General features: G+C 48.1%; 1 protein-coding gene across 1 annotated transcript in view; it reads right to left on the reverse strand.

The window, feature by feature from the left end:
* Nucleotides 1-20623, reverse strand: part of LOC106585958 (PDZ domain-containing protein 2) — a 200708-nt gene that overhangs the window by 142377 nt on the left and 37708 nt on the right. Inside the window, exons 2-3 of the mRNA XM_045706834.1 lie at nucleotides 7733-8698; nucleotides 6440-7491 (exon numbers count right to left, since the gene is read on the reverse strand). Of these exons, the coding sequence (XP_045562790.1) occupies nucleotides 6440-7491; nucleotides 7733-7882 (1202 nt within the window). The 5' untranslated portion in view covers nucleotides 7883-8698. The remainder of the gene's footprint in view (nucleotides 1-6439; nucleotides 7492-7732; nucleotides 8699-20623) is intronic.

The raw sequence follows: 20623 nt of genomic DNA on the forward strand, positions 1-20623 counted from the left end.
CTCCCTCCCTCTCTACCTCCTTCTACTCCCTCTCTCTCTCTCTCCCTCCCTCCTTCTACTCCCTCTCTCTCTTCCTCCTTCTACTCCCTCCCTCTCTACCTCCTTCTACTCCCTCCCTCTCTCCCTCCTTCTACTCCCTCCCTCTCTCCCTCCCTCCTTCTACTCCCTCTCTCTCTCCCTCCTTCTACTCCCTCCCTCTCTCCCTCCTTCTACTCCCTCTCTCTCTACCTCCTTCTACTCCCTCTCTCTCTCCCTCCTTCTACTCCCTCCCTCTCTCCCTCCTTCTACTCCCTCTCTCTCTCCCTCCTTCTACTCCCTCTCTCTCTCCCTCCTTCTACTCCCTCCCTCTCTACCTCCTTCTACTCCCTCTCTCTCTCCCTCCCAAAACGTTTATTTACCTCTGGCCAACTCAGAAGTGTTAAGTACCGTCGTTTATATGTGAATTAAAATTAGGAGCATATGGAGGCTGGAGGCTGTTGGTTGAAATTCTCCCGGAGAATCTGATGGAGCTCATTGGTTTGACCTCATTAGACACTAGCAAATCACAAGCCAATCACCACAGAATGAGGAGCGTTCCCATAGCATATTTTTTGGAGCCTACATGGGTAGAAAAGTGAATGTTAAATTTGATGAAAGGCAGGCGATCTCATCATTTGATTTATCTGACAGATGTTGTGGGTAACAGCGCAATGCATCAGATTAGGGGATACCGGGGACTGTGTTGCACACTTAGGGTTGAAAAATTACCTGTAATTTAGCAAAGTTACCGGAATCTTTAGTAATTTTGGTAATTAACAGAAAATACAGTGCATTCAGAAAGTATTCAGACCCCTTGACTTTTTCCATTTTGTTACGTTACAGCCTTATTCTAAAATTGATTAAATTGTTTTTTCCCCCTCATCAATCTACACACAATACCCCATAATAACATCACAATACCCCATAATGACATCACAATACCCCATAATGACATCACAATACCCCATAATGACATCACAATACCCCATAATGACATCACAATACCCCATCATGACAAAGCAAAAACAGGTTTTTAGAAATTTTAGAAATGGTGAACCTTCGCCCCAGTCTGAGGTCCTGAGCGCTCTGGAGCAGGTTTTCATCAAGGATCTCTCTGTACTTTGCTCCTTTCATCTTTCCCTCGATCCTGACCAGTCTCCCAGTCCCTGCCGCTGAAAAACAGGATGCTGCCACCACCATGCTTCACCGTAGGTATGGTGCCAGGTTTCCTCTAGACGTGATGCTTGGCATTCAGGCCAAATAGTATAATACTCTACCATAAAGGCCTGATTGGTGGAGTGCTGCAGAGATGGTTGTCCATCTGGAAGGTTCTCCCATCTCCACAGAGGAACTCTAGAGCTCTGTCAGAGTGGCCATTAGGTTCTTGGTCACCTCCCTGACCAAGGCCCTTCTCCCCCGATTGCTCAGTTTGGCCAGGCGGCCAGCTCTAGGAAGAGTCTTGGTGGTTCCAAACTTCTCCCATTTAAGAATGATGGAGGTCACTGTGTTCTTGGGGACCTTCAATGCTGCAGAAATGTTTTGGTACCCTTCCCCAGATCTGTGCCTCGACACAATCCTGTCTCGGAGCTCTACGGGCAATTTCTTCAACCTCATGGCTTAGTTTTTACTCTGACATGCACTGTCAACTGTGGGACCTTATATAGACAGGTGTGCGCCTTTCCAAATCATGTCCAATCAATTGAATTTACCACAGGTGGAGTCCAATCAAGTTGTAGAAACATCTCAATGATGATCAATAGAAACAGGATGCCACCTGAGCTCAATTTCAAGTCTCATAGCAGAGGGTTTGAATACTTACGTGAATAAGGTATCTTTTTTTATTTTTAATAAATTTGCAAACATTTCAAAAACCTGTTTTCGCTTTATCATTATGCTGTATTGTGTGTAGATTGATTAAATATTTTATCAATTTTAGAATAAGGCTGTAACGTAACAAAATGTGGAAAGAGTCAAGGGGTTGTGAATACCTTCCGAATGCACTGTATTATGGTAATCTATGGTAACTTTGGTAATTTATACTTGAACTTTAAGAAAAAAAACTGGTTCATAAATAGTTTAGATTTTTTTTTTATATCTGTGTCCATACTGTCCATTAGTTTCTAGAAGATAGACCATTTCTGTTTAAGAGAAAATACCATCTAATCAACAATGGCGTTATTTTCAATTAACTCTGCAACTCTTCTAACTATTTACTTTGAAAACAACTGCCACGAGTTCGACACCAAAACATTGACAACAAATACATATTGACAAATAAATAAATAAAAAAGTGTGCCAAAAAATAAAGGATATTTCATGCTGAAACCCTCATTTACGACTCCAACACCTTCATTAAGTTTGCTGACGACACAACAGTGGTAGGCCTGATCACCGACAACGACGAGACAGCCTATAGGGAGGAGGTCAGAGACCTGGCCGTGTGGTGCCAGGACAACAACCTCTCCCTCAACGTGATCAAGACAAAGGAGCTGATCGTGGACTATAGGAAAAGGTGGGCCGAGCAGGCCCCCATTAACATCAACGGGGCTGTAGTGGAGCGGGTCGAGAGTTTCAAGTTCCTTGGTGTCCACATCACCAACAATCTATCATGGTCCAAACACACCAAGACAGTCATGAAGAGGGCACAACAAAACCTTTTCCCGCTCAGGAGACTGAAAATATTTGGCATGGGTCCCCAGATCATCAAAACGTTCTACAGCCGCACCATCGAGAGCATCCTGACAGGTTGCATCACCGCCTGGTATGGCAACTGCTCGGCATCTGACCGTAAGGCGCTACAGAGGGTAGTGCGTACGGCCCAGTACATCACTGGGGCCAAGCTTCCTGCCATCGGAGACCTATATGCTAGGCGGTGTAAGAGGAAGGCCCTAAAAATTGTCCGAGATTCCAGTCACCAAAGTCATAGACTGTTTTCTCTGCTACCGCACGGCAAGCGGTACCGGAGCACTAAGTCTAGGACCAAAAGGCTCCTTAAGAGCTTCTACCCCCAAGCCATAAGACTGCTGAACAATTAATAAAATAGCCACCCAGACTATTTACATTGACAACCCCCCCCATTTGTTTTGTACACTGCTACTTGCTGTTAATTATCTATTCATAGTCACTTTGGCCTTTCTAGGGAGTTTTTCCTAGCCACCGTGCTTCTACACCTGCATTGCTTGCTGTTTGGGGTTTTAGGCTGGGTTTCTGTACAGCACTTTGAGATATCAGCTGATGTAAGAAGGGCTATATAAATACATTTGATTTGATTTGATCCACCCCCTACCTACATGTACAAATGACCTGTGTTGTTGTCCTTCTGGATGGCCAGATACCTAGCAACAACGACCAACTGCCTGCCATGAGGGGGAATCGTAAGTGACCCGTATTAATCTAGTTTAATCTCGTCCTCGATGCCATGTCTTGTTTTGAAGTGTTTTGACTGATGTCTTGTCTATTCTAATACGGCTACAATTCGCTAGCTAGCTAACCAACAACTGTGACGATGTATTTGAGAGACAACAAGTGTTTATTGTTTATTATTGTGTTTATTATTTATTATTTATTATGCTGCTCATCATAAAACAGACACAGATTCATCACACGTTTATGTTTTTTGGAAACGGAATGAAAATATGATGTGGTCAGACAAGATGTGCGGTTGCTTTATGAAATTAAACCAGCTTCGATTTCGATCATATTTATATTTCCAGCAGCTTTTCTTGTCACTGTCCTCTTGGTCAAGCCGATGTTGACCCCTAATTAACATGGAACCTTGGACTTGCTATCAAGTCATAACAGGACTACAAAAAATGTCGCGGTCATAATACTGTCCTCACGTATTTGTTCAGAGACAGAACTGTCAGGGGTAGGTTCTCTCAGACAGTCAGGGGTAGGGTCTCTCTCTCAGACAGTCAGGGGTAGGTTCTCTCAGACAGTCAGGGGTAGGTTCTCTCTCTCAGACAGTCAGGGGTAGGTTCTCCCTCTCAGACAGTCAGGGGTAGGTTCTCTCAGACAGTCAGGGGGTAGGTTCTCTCAGACAGTCAGGGGTAGGTTCTCTCAGACAGTCAGGGGTAGGTTCTCTCAGACAGTCAGGGGTAGGTTCTCTCTCTCAGACAGTCAGGGGTAGGTTCTCCCTCTCAGACAGTCAGGGGTAGGTTCTCTCCAGACAGTCAGGGGTAGGTTCTCTCCTCAGACAGTCAGGGGTAGGTTCTCTCTCAGACAGTCAGGGGTAGGTTCTCCTCTCAGACAGTCAGGGGTAGGTTCTCTCAGACAGTCAGGGGTAGGTTCTCCTCTCAGACAGTCAGGGGTAGGTTCTCTCAGACAGTCAGGGGTAGGTTCTCTCTCTCAGACAGTCAGGGGTAGGTTCTCTCTCTCAGACAGTCAGGGGTAGGTTCTCCCTCTCAGACAGTCAGGGGTAGGTTCTCTCTCTCAGACAGTCAGGGGTAGGTTCTCCCTCTCAGACAGTCAGGGGTAGGTTCTCTCTCTCAGACAGTCAGGGGTAGGTTCTCCCTCTCAGACAGTCAGGGGTAGGTACTCCCTCTCAGACAGTCAGGGGTAGGTTCTCTCTCTCAGACAGTCAGGGGTAGGTTCTCCCTCTCAGACAGTCAGGGGTAGGTACTCTCTCTCAGACAGTCAGGGGTAGGTTCTCTCTCTCAGACAGTCAGGGGTAGGTTCTCTCAGACAGTCAGGGGTAGGTTCTCCCTCTCAGACAGTCAGGGGTAGGTTCTCTCTCAGACAGTCAGGGGTAGGTTCTCTCAGACAGTCAGGGGTAGGTTCTCTCTCTCAGACAGTCAGGGGTAGGTTCTCTCAGACAGTCAGGGGTAGGTTCTCCCTCTCAGACAGTCAGGGGTAGGTTCTCTCAGACAGTCAGGGGTAGGTACTCCCTCTCAGACAGTCAGGGGTAGGTTCTCTCAGACAGTCAGGGGTAGGTTCTCTCTCTCAGACAGTCAGGGGTAGGTTCTCTCTCTCAGACAGTCAGGGGTAGGTTCTCTCAGACAGTCAGGGGTAGGTTCTCCCTCTCAGACAGTCAGGGGTAGGTTCTCTCTCTCAGACAGTCAGGGGTAGGTTCTCTCAGACAGTCAGGGGTAGGTTCTGCCTCTCAGACAGTCAGGGGTAGGTTCTCCCTCTCAGACAGTCAGGGGTAGGTTCTCTCTCTCAGACAGTCAGGGGTAGGTTCTCCCTCTCAGACAGTCAGGGGTAGGTTCTCCCTCTCAGACAGTCAGGGGTAGGTTCTCTCTCTCAGACAGTCAGGGGTAGGTTCTCTCAGACAGTCAGGGGTAGGTTCTCTCTCTCAGACAGTCAGGGGTAGGTTCTCTCAGACAGTCAGGGGTAGGTTCTCCCTCTCAGACAGTCAGGGGTAGGTTCTCTCTCTCAGACAGTCAGGGGTAGGTTCTCTCAGACAGTCAGGGGTAGGTTCTCTCAGACAGTCAGGGGTAGGTTCTCTCTCTCAGACAGTCAGGGGTAGGTTCTCTCTCTCAGACAGTCAGGGGTAGGTTCTCTCAGACAGTCAGGGGTAGGTTCTCTCAGACAGTCAGGGGTAGGTTCTCTCTCTCAGACAGTCAGGGGTAGGTTCTCTCTCTCAGACAGTCAGGGGTAGGTTCTCTCTCTCAGACAGTCAGGGGTAGGTTCTCTCCTAGACAGTCAGGGGTAGGTTCTCTCTCTCAGACAGTCAGGGGTAGGTTCTCTCAGACAGTCAGGGGTAGGTTCTCCCTCTCAGACAGTCAGGGGTAGGTTCTCCCTCTCAGACAGTCAGGGGTAGGTTCTCCCTCTCAGACAGTCAGGGGTAGGTTCTCCCTCTCAGACAGTCAGGGGTAGGTTCTCTCAGACAGTCAGGGGTAGGTTCTCCCTCTCAGACAGTCAGGGGTAGGTTCTCTCTCTCAGACAGTCAGGGGTAGGTTCTCCCTCCCAGACAGTCAGGGGTAGGTTCTCTCAGACAGTCAGGGGTAGGTTCTCCCTCCCAGACAGTCAGGGGGTAGGTTCTCCCTCTCAGACAGTCAGGGGTAGGTTCTCCCTCCCAGACAGTCAGGAGTAACAGTCCTGGAAGTGAGACCTGGCTAGGTTGACCTCCACACAGTGAGGACTGAACTGGGAGCTGTGTAACTTGGCCTAGTTTACTCTAGAGCAGATTAATGCCCTCAGTCGGTTTGGCCAGACAGAATCATTCTGCGGTTGGTTGGCAGTGGAGAGAGAGAGAGAGGCTGTTGGACACATGACAACCAATTATTCCTTAGACCTTGTGAGCCATGTTTAGGCCATAGAGAGAGAGTGGGAGAGAGAAAAGAGAGAAAGAGAGAGGGGGAGGGAGAGAGGGGAGAGAGAGAGTGGGAGAGAGAAAAGAGAGAGAGAGTGAGAGGGGAGAGAGAAAGAGAGAGAGGGGGAGAGAGATGTGTGTATGTGTTGTTATTATAAACCCTCCTACCTGGCTCCCGTCACGTCGACGCCCACCATCAGCTGACCGTTGAGAGACAGCAACTCGTCTCGTAGTTTGATTCTACCGCACCTCGCCGCGGGACTTCTCTTCCTCACCTCCGTCACCCAGATACACCCCACGTCCAACACGGGTCCCTGATCCCCTTTCCTCCTCCTCCTCCTCCTCCCTCCCTTCTTCCTGTTCTCCCCCTCCGGATCCCCGAATATCGGGATGTTACCGAAACTGAGTCCCAACTCTGCCCCGTCCCCTTCTCTCTTGGTGAGACACACAGCTCGCACCTCCGCGTCCACACCTCCGCACGGCATCGTGGGTCGCGACACGACGCCGGGCTCTTCGTCCTCGGTGAAATTGAGCTGAATGTACTCCATCAGTTTCTGTATAGCGGCCTGACATAGACACATGCCTCTACTGGTACCGCCGCTACTGACCGCCGTGCCGCTACTGGCCGTGCCGCTACTGGCCGTGCCGCTACTGGCCGCCGTGCCGCTACTGGCCGTGCCGCTACTGGCCGTGCCGCTACTGGCCGCCGTGCCGCTACTGGCCGTGCCGCTACTGACCGTGCCGCTACTGACCGTGCCGCTACTGACCGTGCCGCTACTGACCGTGCCGCTACTGGCCGCCGTGCCGCTACTGGCCGTGCCGCTACTGGCCGCCGTGCCGCTACTGGCCGTGCCGCTACTGGCCGTGCCGCTACTGGCCGTGCCGCTACTGGCCGTGCCGCTACTGGCCGCCGTGCTGCTACTGGCCGCCGTGCCGCTACTGACCGTGCCGCTACTGACCGTGCCGCTACTGGCCGCCGTGCCGCTACTGGCCGCCGTGCTGCTACTGGCCGCCGTGCTGCTACTGGCCGCCGTGCCGCTACTGACCGTGCCGCTACTGGCCGTGCCGCTACTGGCCGCCGTGCCGCTACTGGCCGTGCCGCTACTGGCCGTGCCGCTACTGGCCGTGCCGCTACTGGCCGTGCCGCTACTGGCCGTGCCGCTACTGGCCGTGCCGCTACTGACCGCCGTGCCGCAGGCATCCACCTCGTGTTCTGACTCCTGGTAGAAGAGAAGAGAAGAGATAAAAAATAAACATTTAAATGTCTCTCATTCCACAATATTACAGTAATTAACAACACATAATAATTACAGATTACAAACTACATTGTGGACTCCTGAGCAGTCAAGATGTTTTTTTTTTGAGACACTGTACGCAATCATAACAGTCAATCCTAGTACACTATACTACTGTATCCAGGACCATAATACAGTACATCATCTATACTCATTTATGACAAACCTGGTAAGAGTGTTGGTCCGGGTCTCTGCTGGTGGTGGTGGTCTGTTGATCTGGGTCTCCATAGTTGTTCTGGTTCCTGGACTGCGCCCCCAGGAGCCATTCCTCCAACAGAGGGAGGTGGCTCAGGGCGTTGTCCCGGGTGATGGGCATCGTGGCTGGTGCTGGGCCAGATCAGAGCCCCACTGCATCCTGGGTCGATGGGCTCCTCTTAGAGCCCCTCACATTCAACTCTGGACCTCAAAGACAGTTCCACACTGATTTTTTTTCCATCGTCGTCGTCCCCCCCCCCCTCTAATCAGCGACTGATTTTAGACCTGGGACACCAGGCGTGTGTAATTCATGATCAGGTAGAACAGAGAACCAGCAGGCTCCGGATCTCGTCGGGGTCAGAGTTGAACACCACCCGCTCTAGATGCACCGTATGTGGGCGAGGGAGTGGAGCTGGGGGTCTGGCGTCAGAGTATCAGAGTACAGGCAGACTGGGACACAGGAAGATCAGTGGACTGAGGCTGCCTCATCTCTCTAGCAGTAGAACGACGGGTTAGAGCGAAAGACCCTGGACCTCGGAGAGATCTGAAAAGTTTGTGTTTGTGAGTGTGAGTCTGCCGCAGTTCCCATCGGCAACCCAACGGCCATGACGTCACCACCCAGGAACAAAGATGAGCTGTCAGAGGGGTGTGTGTGTGTGTGTGTGTGTGTGTGTGTGTGTGTGTGTGTGTGTGTGTGTGTGTGTGTGTGTGTGTGTGTGTGTGTGTGTGTGTGTGTGAGATGGTGTGTCGGCTCCTTACACTCTAAGGGGTAAGTGGAGAGAGTGTGGAGCCATTATCCGCTTGGCTGGCAGGGTTCCTGGACCAGTCAGGGTGGAAATATCCCATAACTGAGACTGATGATTGAGAAGGGTGCGGTGTGTCCGCGCTCACATCACCACCCTGGTCCTGGGGAGCGTTAGGCTCACGTCTCATTCACCTAAAAACAAAGTAGAAAAAGTCCACATCAGAGAAGTTATCATTTGCATGCCAAATGGCATCCTATTCACTATACAGTCCAAGGGCCCTGGTCTAATGTAGTGCACTATACAGTCCATGGGCCCTAGTCTAAAGTAGTGCACTATAGAGTCCATGGGCCCTAGTCTAAAGTAGTGCACTATACAATTGAAATGCATTCCAGGTGACTACCTCATGAAGCTGGTTGAGAGAATGCCAAAGAGTGTGCAAAGCTGTCGTCAAGGCAAAGGGTGGCTACTTTGAAGAATCTCAAATATAAAATATATTTTAAATCATTTTAACACTTTTTTAGGTTACTACATGATTCCATATGTGTTATTTCATAGTGTTGATGTCTTCACTATTATTCTACAATGTAGAAAATAGTAAAAAATAAAGAAAAACCCTGGAATGAGAGGGTGTGTTCAGTCTTTTGACTGGTCCTGTATATATTTTACTCAGTGTCAACAACAACAGACGGATGGATGCTGAAAGACAGACCCCAGGAATGAGCCAGTATATTTTTATTTCTGTATACTGTCTATGGTGGGTCAGTGTCCCAGACAGTGTCCCAGACAGTGTCCCAGACAGCGGTCAAGCATGGTGGTGGTAGTGTGATGTCCCAGACAGTGACCCAGATAACAAAGCCCACCCAGCCTCTGAAATGACAGTGTCACAGGATTAGTGACCCCTCTTCTCTGACCTCCTGTCCTCCTCTCCTCTCTGATCTCCTGTCCTCCTCTCTGACCTCCTGTCCTCCTCTCTGACCTCTTCTCTGACCTCCTGTCCTCCTCTCTGACCTCCTGTCCTCCTCTCTGACCTCCTCTCTGATCTTCTGTCCTCCTCTCCTCTCTGATCTCCTGTCCTCCTCTCTGACCTCCTGTCCTCCTCTCTGATCTCCTGTCCTCCTCTCTGACCTCCTGTCCTCCTCTCTGACCTCCTGTCCTCCTCTCTGACCTCCTGTCCTCCTCTCTGACCTCCTGTCCTCCTCTCTGATCTCCTGTCCTCCTCTCTGATCTCCTGTCCTCCTCTCTGATCTCCTGTCCTCCTCTTTGTGACCACCTGTCCTCCTCTCTGATCTCCTGTCCTCCTCTTTGTGACCACCTGTCCTCCTCTCTGATCTCCTGTCCTCCTCTCTGACCTCCTGTCCTCCTCTCTGACCTCCTGTCCTCCTCTCTGACCTCCTGTCCTCCTCTCTGATCTCCTGTCCTCCTCTCTGATCTCCTGTCCTCCTCTCTGATCTCCTGTCCTCCTCTTTGTGACCACCTGTCCTCCTCTCTGATCTCCTGTCCTCCTCTTTGTGACCACCTGTCCTCCTCTCTGATCTCCTGTCCTCCTCTCTGACCTCCTGTCCTCCTCTCCTCTCTGACCTCCTGTCCTCCTCTCTGATCTTCTGTCCTCCTCTCCTCTCTGACCACCTGTCCTCCTCTCTGATCTCTCCTCCTCTCTGACCACCTGTCCTCCTCTCTGATCTCCTGTCCTCCTCTCTGATCTCCTGTCCTCCTCTCTGACCACCTGTCCTCCTCTCTGATCTCCTGTCCTCCTCTCTGATCTCCTGTCCTCCTCTCTGATCTCCTCTCCTCTCTGACCTCCTGTCCTCCTCTCTGATCTCCTGTCCTCCTCCCTCCTCTCCTCTCCTCTCCTCTCTGACCTCCTGTCCTCCTCTCCTCTCTGACCTCCTGTCCTCCTCTCTGACCTCCTGTCCTCCTCTCTCTGATCTCCTGTCCTCCTCTCTGACCTCCTGTCCTCCTCTCCTCTCTGACCTCCTCTCTGACCTCCTGTCCTCCTCTCTGACCTCCTGTCCTCCTCTCTGACCTCCTGTCCTCCTCACTGATCTCCTGTCCTCCTCACTGATCTCCTGTCCTCCTCACTGATCTCCTGTCCTCCTCACTGATCTCCTGTCCTCCTCTGTATTTCCTAACACCACCATGGCAGTAATGCAGAGTTAGGTTTTCAACCAGACATAACGGGACCCATGTCATCCTAAATGTTCCCCCTTTTTGGCCATAGAACATTCTTCCAGGAGTCTTGACCATCATCCAAACTTGAGTCCACTTTTTTGGACGACATGGGTCCCGTTATGTCTGGTTGAAAACCAAACAGTCCATTCCACGGTAAGAACCGCATACCAACGGTCCAGCATAGTGGTGGTAGTGTGGTGGTTTAGGGATGCTTTGCTGCCTCAGGAACCTGGACGACTTCCCTTAATAGAAGGAACCATGAACTCTGATCTGTATCAGAGAATTATACAGGAGAATGTCAGGCCATCCGTCTGTGAGCTGAAACTGAAGCCCAGCTGGGTCACGCAGCAAGACAATGATCTCAAAACACAAAAGCACTTCTACATCAGAATGGCTGAAAAGCAACAAATATAATGTTTTGGAACGGCCTAGTCAAAGTCCAGACCTAAACCCTGTTGAGATGTTGTGGCAGGACCTGAAACGGTTAGTTCAAACCCACAAATGTCGCTGAGGTACAGTAGTTCAGCATGGAAGAGTGAGCCAAATTTCCTCCACGGTGATGTGAGAGACTGATCAGTAATTAGGCCGTCATTGAAAATAAGAATTTGTTCTTAACTGACTTGCCTAGTTAAATAAAGGTTAAATAAAGGTTAAATAAAGGTTAAATAAAAAACATTAAGTATTTGGTTGCGGTCATTGCAGTTAAAGGTGGCACAACCAGTTATTGAGTGAATGTATCTAATATCAGGTTCCATTTATCTAATATCAGGTTCCATTTATCTAATATCAGGTTCCATTTATCTAATATCAGGTTCCATTTATCTAATATCAGGTTTTGGTTGAAGATCTGATAACATTCAGTATCAACAATATGCTAAAATATACTTTTTCACATCACTGTTACTAACACACACACTGTCACTAACATACACACACACTGTCACTAACACACACACTGTCACTAACACACACACTGTCACTAACACACACACTGTCACTAACACACACACTGTCACTAACACACACACTGTCACTAACACACACACTGTCACTAACACACACACTGTCACTAACACACACACTGTCACTAACACACACACTGTCACTAACACACACACTGTCACTAACACACACACTGTCACTAACACACACACTGTCACTAACACACACACTGTCACTAACACACACACTGTCACTAACACACACACTGTCACTAACACACACACTGTCACTAACACACACACTGTCACTAACATACACACAGAAACCCATTTTCACACGGGTCACATACATAATCCTGTGTGTGTGTGTTGCTACCATTGATAATGCTGGTAGTGACCCACATAGGGAAGGGGCAAACACACACAAATACACATTCCATGATAGCTGTTGGGTATTATTCAACATGGAGACAAGATGTCCTCCTCCCTCTCAGAGCATGTATCTGTTCTGTCTGGGCCCGGTGTCTGTTCTGTCTGGGCCGGGTGTCTGTTCTGTCTGGGCCGGGTGTCTGTTCTGTCTGGGCCGGGTGTCTGTTCTGTCTGGGCCGGGTGTCTGTTCTGTCTGGGCCGGGTGTCTGTTCTGTCTGGGCCGGGTGTCTGTTCTGTCTGGGCCCGGTGTCTGTTCTGTCTGGGCCGGGTGTCTGTTCTGTCTGGGCCGGGTGTCTGTTCTGTCTGGGCCGGGTATCTGTTCTGTCTGGGCCGGGTGTCTGGGCCGGGTGTCTGGGCCGGGTGTCTGTTCTGCCGGGTGTCTGTTCTGTCTGGGCCGGGTGTCTGTTCTGTCTGGGCCGGGTGTCTGTTCTGTCTGGGCCGGGTGTCTGGGCCGGGTGTCTGGGCCGGGTGTCTGTTCTGCCGGGTGTCTGTTCTGTCTGGGCCGGGTGTCTGTTCTGTCTGGGCCGGGTGTCTGTTCTGTCTGGGCCGGGTGTCTGTTCTGTCTGGTGTCTGTTCTGTCTGGGCCGGGTGTCTGGGCCGGGTGTCTGGGCTGGGTGTCTGTTCTGCCGGGTGTCTGTTCTGTTGAAGTTGGAACAATAACAATGTCAAAACAAAGATGGTTCTACACTCGGCCTAAATTTCTGGCTGTTTATTGATGGTGAAATGTGGCTTTCCTGAATTCAACATGGAACATTAAAACATAGAATTAAACATAGCAACCACTTCCTTGAGGGAAATCGTTTTCGCCATACTACCGAAACCAGAAGTCATTTCTAAATTCTGATGATACAACATTACAGAGAAAGTCGACCGCATATTATATATTATAGAATTGCTGGGATCCGGTTTAGAAAAACAAATCGCACCAATTGTTCATTGATGGATTGTACATTACATCTGGATACATTAGTTAGATAGCCTCTTATCATTGTTGGTGTCACGTCCTGACCAGTAATAGGGGTTATTTGTTATTGTAGTTTGGTCAGGACGTGGCAGGGGGTGTTTGTTTTATGTGGTTCGGGCTATGTATTTAGGTAGAGGGGTATTTGATTTATTAGTCCAGGGTTTTGGTTATTGTTCTATGTTAGTTTTTCGATGTTCTTTCTAGGTGTTGGTATTTCTATGTTTTGGTAATGGGGATTGGGGCCTTCAATTGGAGCCAGCTGTCTATCGTTGCCTCTGATTGAAGGTCCTATAATTAGGAGTGTTTTGTCGTGGGATTTTGTGGGAGATTGTTGCTGTGTATAGCTTTGTGCCTTACCGGCCTGTTCCTTGTCGTCGGGTGTTTGTTTTATGTGGTTCAGGCTATGTATTTAGGTAGAGGGGTATTTGATTTATTAGTTACGTTTTGGTTTTCCTTCTTTATCCTTTAATAAAAGAAGATGAGTATACATTGTCCCGCTGCGTTTTGGTCTAAACCCTACGACACCCGTGACAGTTGGCACTGAGGATAAAAACCTTGTTGTCTCTCCCCATTGGCCCAGGTTCCATCTGTACAGGGTCTCTCCCCATTGGCCCAGGTTCCATCTGTACAGGGTCTCTCCCCATTGGCCCAAGTTCCATCTGTACAGAGTCTCTTCCCATTGGCTCAGGTTCCATCTGTACAGGGTCTCTTCCCATTGGCCCAGGTTCCATCTGCACAGCGTCTCTTCCCATTGGCCCAGGTTCCATCTGTACAGAGTCTCTTCCCATTGGCCCAGGTTCCATCTGTACAGGGTCTCTCCCCATTGGCCCAGGTTCCATCTGTACAGGGTCTCTCCCCATTGGCCCAGGTTCCATCTGTACAGGGTCTCTCCCCATTGGCCCAGGTTCCATCTGTACAGGGTCTCTTCCCATTGGCCCAGGTTCCATCTGTACAGGGTCTCTCCCCATTGCCCCAGGTTCCATCTGCACAGCGTCTCTCTATGACCTCTGGTAATTAATGAATTAATCTCCCATAATTCCAAGTCAGTCAGCAGAACTGGCTCAAAGCAGTAAATCCTGTCAGATGATGGAGGACCCTGCTGTATGGCACTAGTCAAGGTACATGAAGGCATTGTGGAGGTATTATACTCCAAAGAAAAGAGGAATGTGATATTAGACCCTGTTTCTCTCAGCGATATCAGACCCTGTTTCTCTCTCAGCGCTATCAGACCCTGTTTCTCTCTCAGCGATATCAGACCCTGTTTCTCTCTCAGCGATATTAGACCCTGTTTCTCTCTCAGCGATATCAGACCCTGTTTCTCTCTCAGCGATATCAGACCCTGTTTCTCTCTCAGCGATATCAGACCCTGTTTCTCTCTCAGCGATATCAGACCCTGTTTCTCTCTCAGCGATATCAGACCCTGTTTCTCTCTCAGCGCTATCAGACCCTGTTTCTCTCTCAGCGATATCAGACCCTGTTTCTCTCTCAGCGATATCAGACCCTGTATGGAGTGAATTTCCTTCTACTGAAATGACTCTTTGACATACTGCTCTCCCAAAAGGTCTGCAGAGACCTCTAACACAGGACAAGCTGTAGACTGTTACTGGCCAAAAGGAGAAACGCACCTCATCAAGTCATAGCCTTCATCACACAGGCTGGGTGGTCGTCTGCCGCCTAAAGAAATACAAAATATTCACAGTCTGTTTTGATCCGTGTCACGGCTTTCTATCCGGCTTTCTGCCAGATTCATCCAGTCACGGCTTTATAACATCTCTGCTGGAGTCATTTAGATCTTTGTGGTCATCCTCCATGTCATCGGCTAGACAAGCTGTATTGTGTGTTTGGGTTTGTTAAAGGGGGTTTGTTAAAGGGGGGTTTGTTAAAGGGGGTTTGTTAAAGGGGGGTTGTTAAAGGGGGGTTGTTAAAGGGGGTTTGTTAAAGGGGGGTTTGTTAAAGGGGGTTTGTTAAAGGGGGGGTTGTTAAAAGGGGGTTTGTTAAAGGGGGTTTGTTAAAGGGGGGTTTGTTAAAGGGGGTTTGTTAAAGGGGGGTTGTTAAAGGGGGGTTGTTAAAGGGGGTTTGTTAAAGGGGTTTTGTTAAAGGGGGTTGTTAAAGGGGGTTTGTTAAAGGGGGGTTTGTTAAAGGGGGTTTGTTAAAGGGGGTTTGTTAAAGGGGGTTTGTTAAAGGGGGGTTTGTTAAAGGGGGTTTGTTAAAGGAGGGTTTGTTAAAGGGGGGTTGTTAAAAGGGGGTTGTTAAAGGGGGTTTGTTAAAGGGGTTTTGTTAAAGGGGGGTTGTTAAAGGGGGTTTGTTAAAGGGGGTTTGTTAAAGGGGGGTTTGTTAAAGGGGGTTGTTAAAGGGGGTTGTTAAAGGGGGTTTGTTAAAGGGGTTTTGTTAAAGGGGGGTTGTTAAAGGGGGTTTGTTAAAGGGGGTTTGTTAAAGGGGGTTTGTTAAAGGGGGTTTGTTAAAGGGGGGTTTGTTAAAGGGGGTTTGTTAAAGGGGGTTTGTTAAAGGGGGGTTTGTTAAAGGGGGTTTGTTAAAGGGGTTTGATACGGGGGTTTGTTACGGGGGTTTGTTAAAGGGGGGTTGTTAAAGGAGGGCTGTTAAAGGGGGTTTGTTAAAGGGGGTTTGTTCAAGGGGGTTTGTTACGGGGGTTTGTTACAGGGGTTTGTTAAAGGGGGTTTGTTACAGGGGTTTGTTACAGGGGTTTGTTAAAGGGGGTTTCTTATGGGGGTTTCTTATGGGGGTTTCTTAAAGGGGGTTTGTTAAAGGAGTTTGTTACGGGGGTTTGTTACGGGGGGTTGTTAAAGGGGGTTGTTAAAGGGGGTTGTTATGTGCAGGGGAGAAAGCAGAAAACATGTATTCCCAGTACGGGACCTCCTATATTTTATGGGTCTAGTCATAGAACTACATATATAATCTCTATTAATTCAATAGGATCTCTGTTAGCCTGGTCATAGAACTACATATATAATCTCTATTAATTCAATAGGATCTCTGTGAGTCTAGTCGTAAAGATTTATCATTTCACTTTTAAAATGTATTAACTTTCATTGTGGCATAAACACAACCAGTCATGACGTTTTCATCTGATTGTCAAAAAAATCACTTCCTCTTAAGGTCTCTTTTAAACAGGCTTCCAGAGCTGGTTCATCCATTCACAACATATCTCCAACCTCCAACACAGTGGTGAATTAGCCTTCCCTGTAGCTCAGTTGGTAGAGCATGGTGTTTGCAACGCCAGGGTTGTGGGTTCGATTCCCACGGGGGCCCAGCACAGAAAATTTTTTTTATGAAATGTATGCATTCACTACTGTGAGTCGCTCTGGATAAGGGCGTCTGCTAAATGAAAAAAATATATAAAAAAAATAAAATAAATGAAAGAGACACATGTTATGCAAAAACACCAACAAACCTTCATGACATTTAAATAGCAGGAATTAAGGGTTAACCCTTTAACGACCCCCCCCCCCTGGGGACATAGGTTGGAAGGTCACTTTATGGATCCCCAAAACTTGGAACGCAATCGATGTTTCTGTTTATATCTGTCGACTTCTTCTCACAAGTGTTTTCTCGGACGCTACATTGTCTAGAAGTGAGTCATTAAAATGTTCAAACCGTCTCACAGTGACTAGCATAATTGTGTTGTGTTAACGAACGAAACAAAGGGGAGAGATAGACATCATTTTAGAAAGTATTCAGACCCCTTGATGAACAGAGCCTGTATCTACAGCGCATTCAGAAAGTATTCAGACCCCTTGACTTTTTCCACATTGTTACGTTACAGCCTTATTCTAAAATGCATTCAATCGGTTTTTTTTTCCTCATCAATCCACACACACCTGTATTTGGGGAGTTTTTCCCATTCTTCTCTGCAGATCCTGTAACGCTCTGTCAGGTTGGATGGGGAGTGTCGCTGCACAGCTATTTTCAGGTCTCTCCAGAGATGTTCGATCGGGTTCAAGTCCGGGCTCTGGCTGGGCCACTCAAGGACATTCAGAGACTTGTCCTGAAGCCACTCCTGCGTTGTCTTAGCTGTGTGCTTAGGGTTGTTGTCCTGTTGGAAGGTGAACCTTCACCCCAGTCTGAGGTCCTGAGCGCTCTGGAGCAGGTTTTCATCAAGGATCTCTCTGTACTTTGCTCCGTTCATCCTTTCCTCGATCCTGACTAGTCTCCCAGTTCCTGCCACGGAAGAAAAGTACGACAACGGGGCCTCAGAATCTCCTCACGCTATCTCTGTGCATTCAAATTGCCATCGATAAAATTTCAATTGTGCTCGTTGTTCGTCACTTATACCTACCCATATCATAACCCCACCGCCACCATGGGGCCCATATCATAACCCCACCTCCACCATGGGGCCCATACCATAACCCCACCGCCACCATGGGGCCCATACCATAACCCCACCGCCACCATGGGGCCCATATCATAACCCCACCTCCACCATGGGGCCCATACCATAACCCCACCTCCACCATGGGGCCCATACCATAACCCCACCGCCACCATGGGGCCCATACCATAACCCCACCTCCACCATGGGGCCTGTACCATAACCCCACCTCCACCATGGGGCCCATATCATAACCCCACCTCCACCATGGGGCCCATACCATAACCCCACCGCCACCATGGGGCCCATACCATAACCCCACCTCCACCATGGGGCCCATACCATAACCCCACCTCCACCATGGGGCCCATACCATAACCCCATCTCCACCATGGGGCCCATACCATAACCCACCTCCTCCATGGGGCCCATACCATAACCCCACCTCCACCATGGGGCGCATATCATAACCCCACCTCCACCATGGGGCCCATATCATAACCCCACCTCCACCATGGGGCCCATACCATAACCCCACCTCCACCATGGGGCCCATACCATAACCCCACCTCCACCATGGGGCATAGTGTTCACAACGTTGACATCAGCAAACCGCTCGCCCACAGGACGATATCTGCCCGGTACAGTTGAAACCAGGATTCATCCGTGAAGAGCACACTTCTCCAGCGTGCCAGTGGCCATTGAAGGTGAGCATTTACTTACTGAAGTCGGTTACAATGCCGAACTGCAGTCAGGTCAAGACCTTGATAACGGCATGCACACAGGTGTGCGGTTTCTCTCAAATTTTGTGCAGATTTGATTGTGCAAACCCACTGTTTTATCAGCTGTACGGGTGGCTGGTCCCGCAGGTGAAGAAGCCGGATGTGGAGGTCCTGGGCTGCCGTGGTTACACGTGGTCTGTGGTTATGAGGCTGGTTGGACTTACTGCCAAATTATCTAATATGAAGTTGGAGGCGGCTTATGGTAGAGAAATTATCATTCAATTCTCTGGCAACAGCTCTGGTGGACATTCCTGCAGTCAGCATGACAATTACACGCTCCCTCAAAAAACTGAGACATCTGTGGCATTGAGTTGTGGCAAAACTGCACATTTTAGAGTGGCCTTTTATTGTCCCTAACACAAGGTGCACCTGTGTAATGATCATGCTGTTAAATCAGCTTCTTGATATGACACACCTGTCGGGTGGATGGATTGTCTTGGCAAAGGAGAAATCTTCACTAACAGGGATGTAAACACATTTGTGCACAACATTTAAAAGAAATAAGCTTTTTATGCGTCTCATGAAACATGGGACCAACACTTTACATGTTGTGTTTATATTTTTGTTCAGTGTATATTACGACAATATTACTACATTGTTACAGTAGTATTACATTATGACAGAATTACATTATGACAGTATTATTACATTATGACAGTATTACTACATTACGACAATATTACTGCATTATGACAATATTACTACATTATGGCAGTATTACTACATTATGGCAGTATTACTGCATTACGACAATATTACTACATTATGGCAGTATTACTGCATTACGACAATATTACTACATTATGGCAGTATTACTGCATTACGACAATATTACTACATTATGACAGTATTACAGTATTATTAAATTATGACAACATTATTACATTTTGACAGAATTATTACGATAAGACAGTATTACTACATTATGACAGTATTATTACAGTAAGACAGTATTATTACATTACAACAATATTATTACATTATGGCAGTAATACTACATTACGACAGTATTATTACAGTACTACTACATTGTTACAGTATTATTACATTATTACTACATTATGACAGTATTATTTCATTATGACGGTATTATTACATTATGACGGTATTATTACATTATGACGGTATTATTACATTATGACATTGACAGTATTACTACATTATGACATTGAGAGTATTATTACATTGATTTATTAAATTAAATTAAATATACTTTCCGGTAACCCGCCTCACTCAATGTGACACGGATCCACTATTATTTTAGACCCTATAGCCAAAACTTTCATCAGAAGCTAGCCAGCTAATTAGCTAAGTTACTAGCTATTTAGTCATTGTTAGCCACTGCTAGCGGCCTTTACCCTCTGCTCAGGCACCAGACGTTTTTTTAGCCTGGATAATACCTGCCAGCCTCGGACTGTTTTTCTCCACTACAACGCCGGATTCCTGCCGTAAACCCTGGACCATTGATCATCACAGCTAGCTATCCGCCACTGAGTGACCCAGCCCAGAAGCTAGCCCTGAGCCAGGCGCATCTCCCGGCTAGCAAACGAAATTACCACAACTACAATACCTCTTTCGCTATATGGCCCGGTCCCTTCGTCGACACGGCGCCCCGCCGTACCGCCACGACTGGTCCACAGACGTAATTCCATCAGCTGTGCCTTCAACCGGCCTTTGCCGGATGACGGAGCAGACACTTCTACTTACCCCGGACTGCTAACTTTAAAATGCCGTGTCTCCCGCGTGCTAGCATAGTAACGACTACCCCGCGGCTTCCCTGTTTCATCTATTGCTGTACACTGGACCCTATGATCACTTGGCTACATAGCTGATGCCTGCTGGACTGTTCATTTATCACGGTACTCCACTTTGTTTACCTTTGTTTATCTGTCGGCCCTAGCCCCGAACTCAGGCCCTGTGTGTCGTTAACCTCACTAGGGTAGGGGGCACTATTTTCACCTCTGGATGAAAAGTGTGCCCAAAGTAAACTGCCTGTTACTCAGGCCCAGAAGCTAGGATATGCATATATTGGTAGATTCGGATAGAAAACACTCTAAAATTTCCAAAACTGTTAAAATAATGTCTGTGAGTATAACAGAACTGATATGGCAGTCAAAAACCTGAGGAAAATCCATCCAGGAAGTGGGATTGTTTTATGTTTGTAGTTTTCTATTGAATGCCAATACAGTATCCATTTACTTAGGACTCAAATTGCACTTCCTATGGCTTCCACTAGATGTCAACAGTCTTTAGAAGTTGTTTCAGGCTTGTATTCTGAAAAATGAGGGAGTAAGACCACTCTGAGTGAGTGGATAGTGGACAATCCCCAGACCCGTTTGGTGCACGCGACATAGAGCGCGCCGGTTGACGAAGCCGGTTGACGAAGCCGGTTGAAATATTATTTATTATTATGACTAAAAACAACCTGAGGATTGATTATAAACATCGTTTGACATGTTTCAACGAACTTTACTGGTACTATTTGGATTTTTCGTCTGCCT

This window comes from Salmo salar, chromosome ssa24, assembly GCF_905237065.1.
Source record: "Salmo salar chromosome ssa24, Ssal_v3.1, whole genome shotgun sequence".
In the NCBI taxonomy this organism is placed as follows: Eukaryota; Metazoa; Chordata; class Actinopteri; order Salmoniformes; family Salmonidae; genus Salmo; species Salmo salar.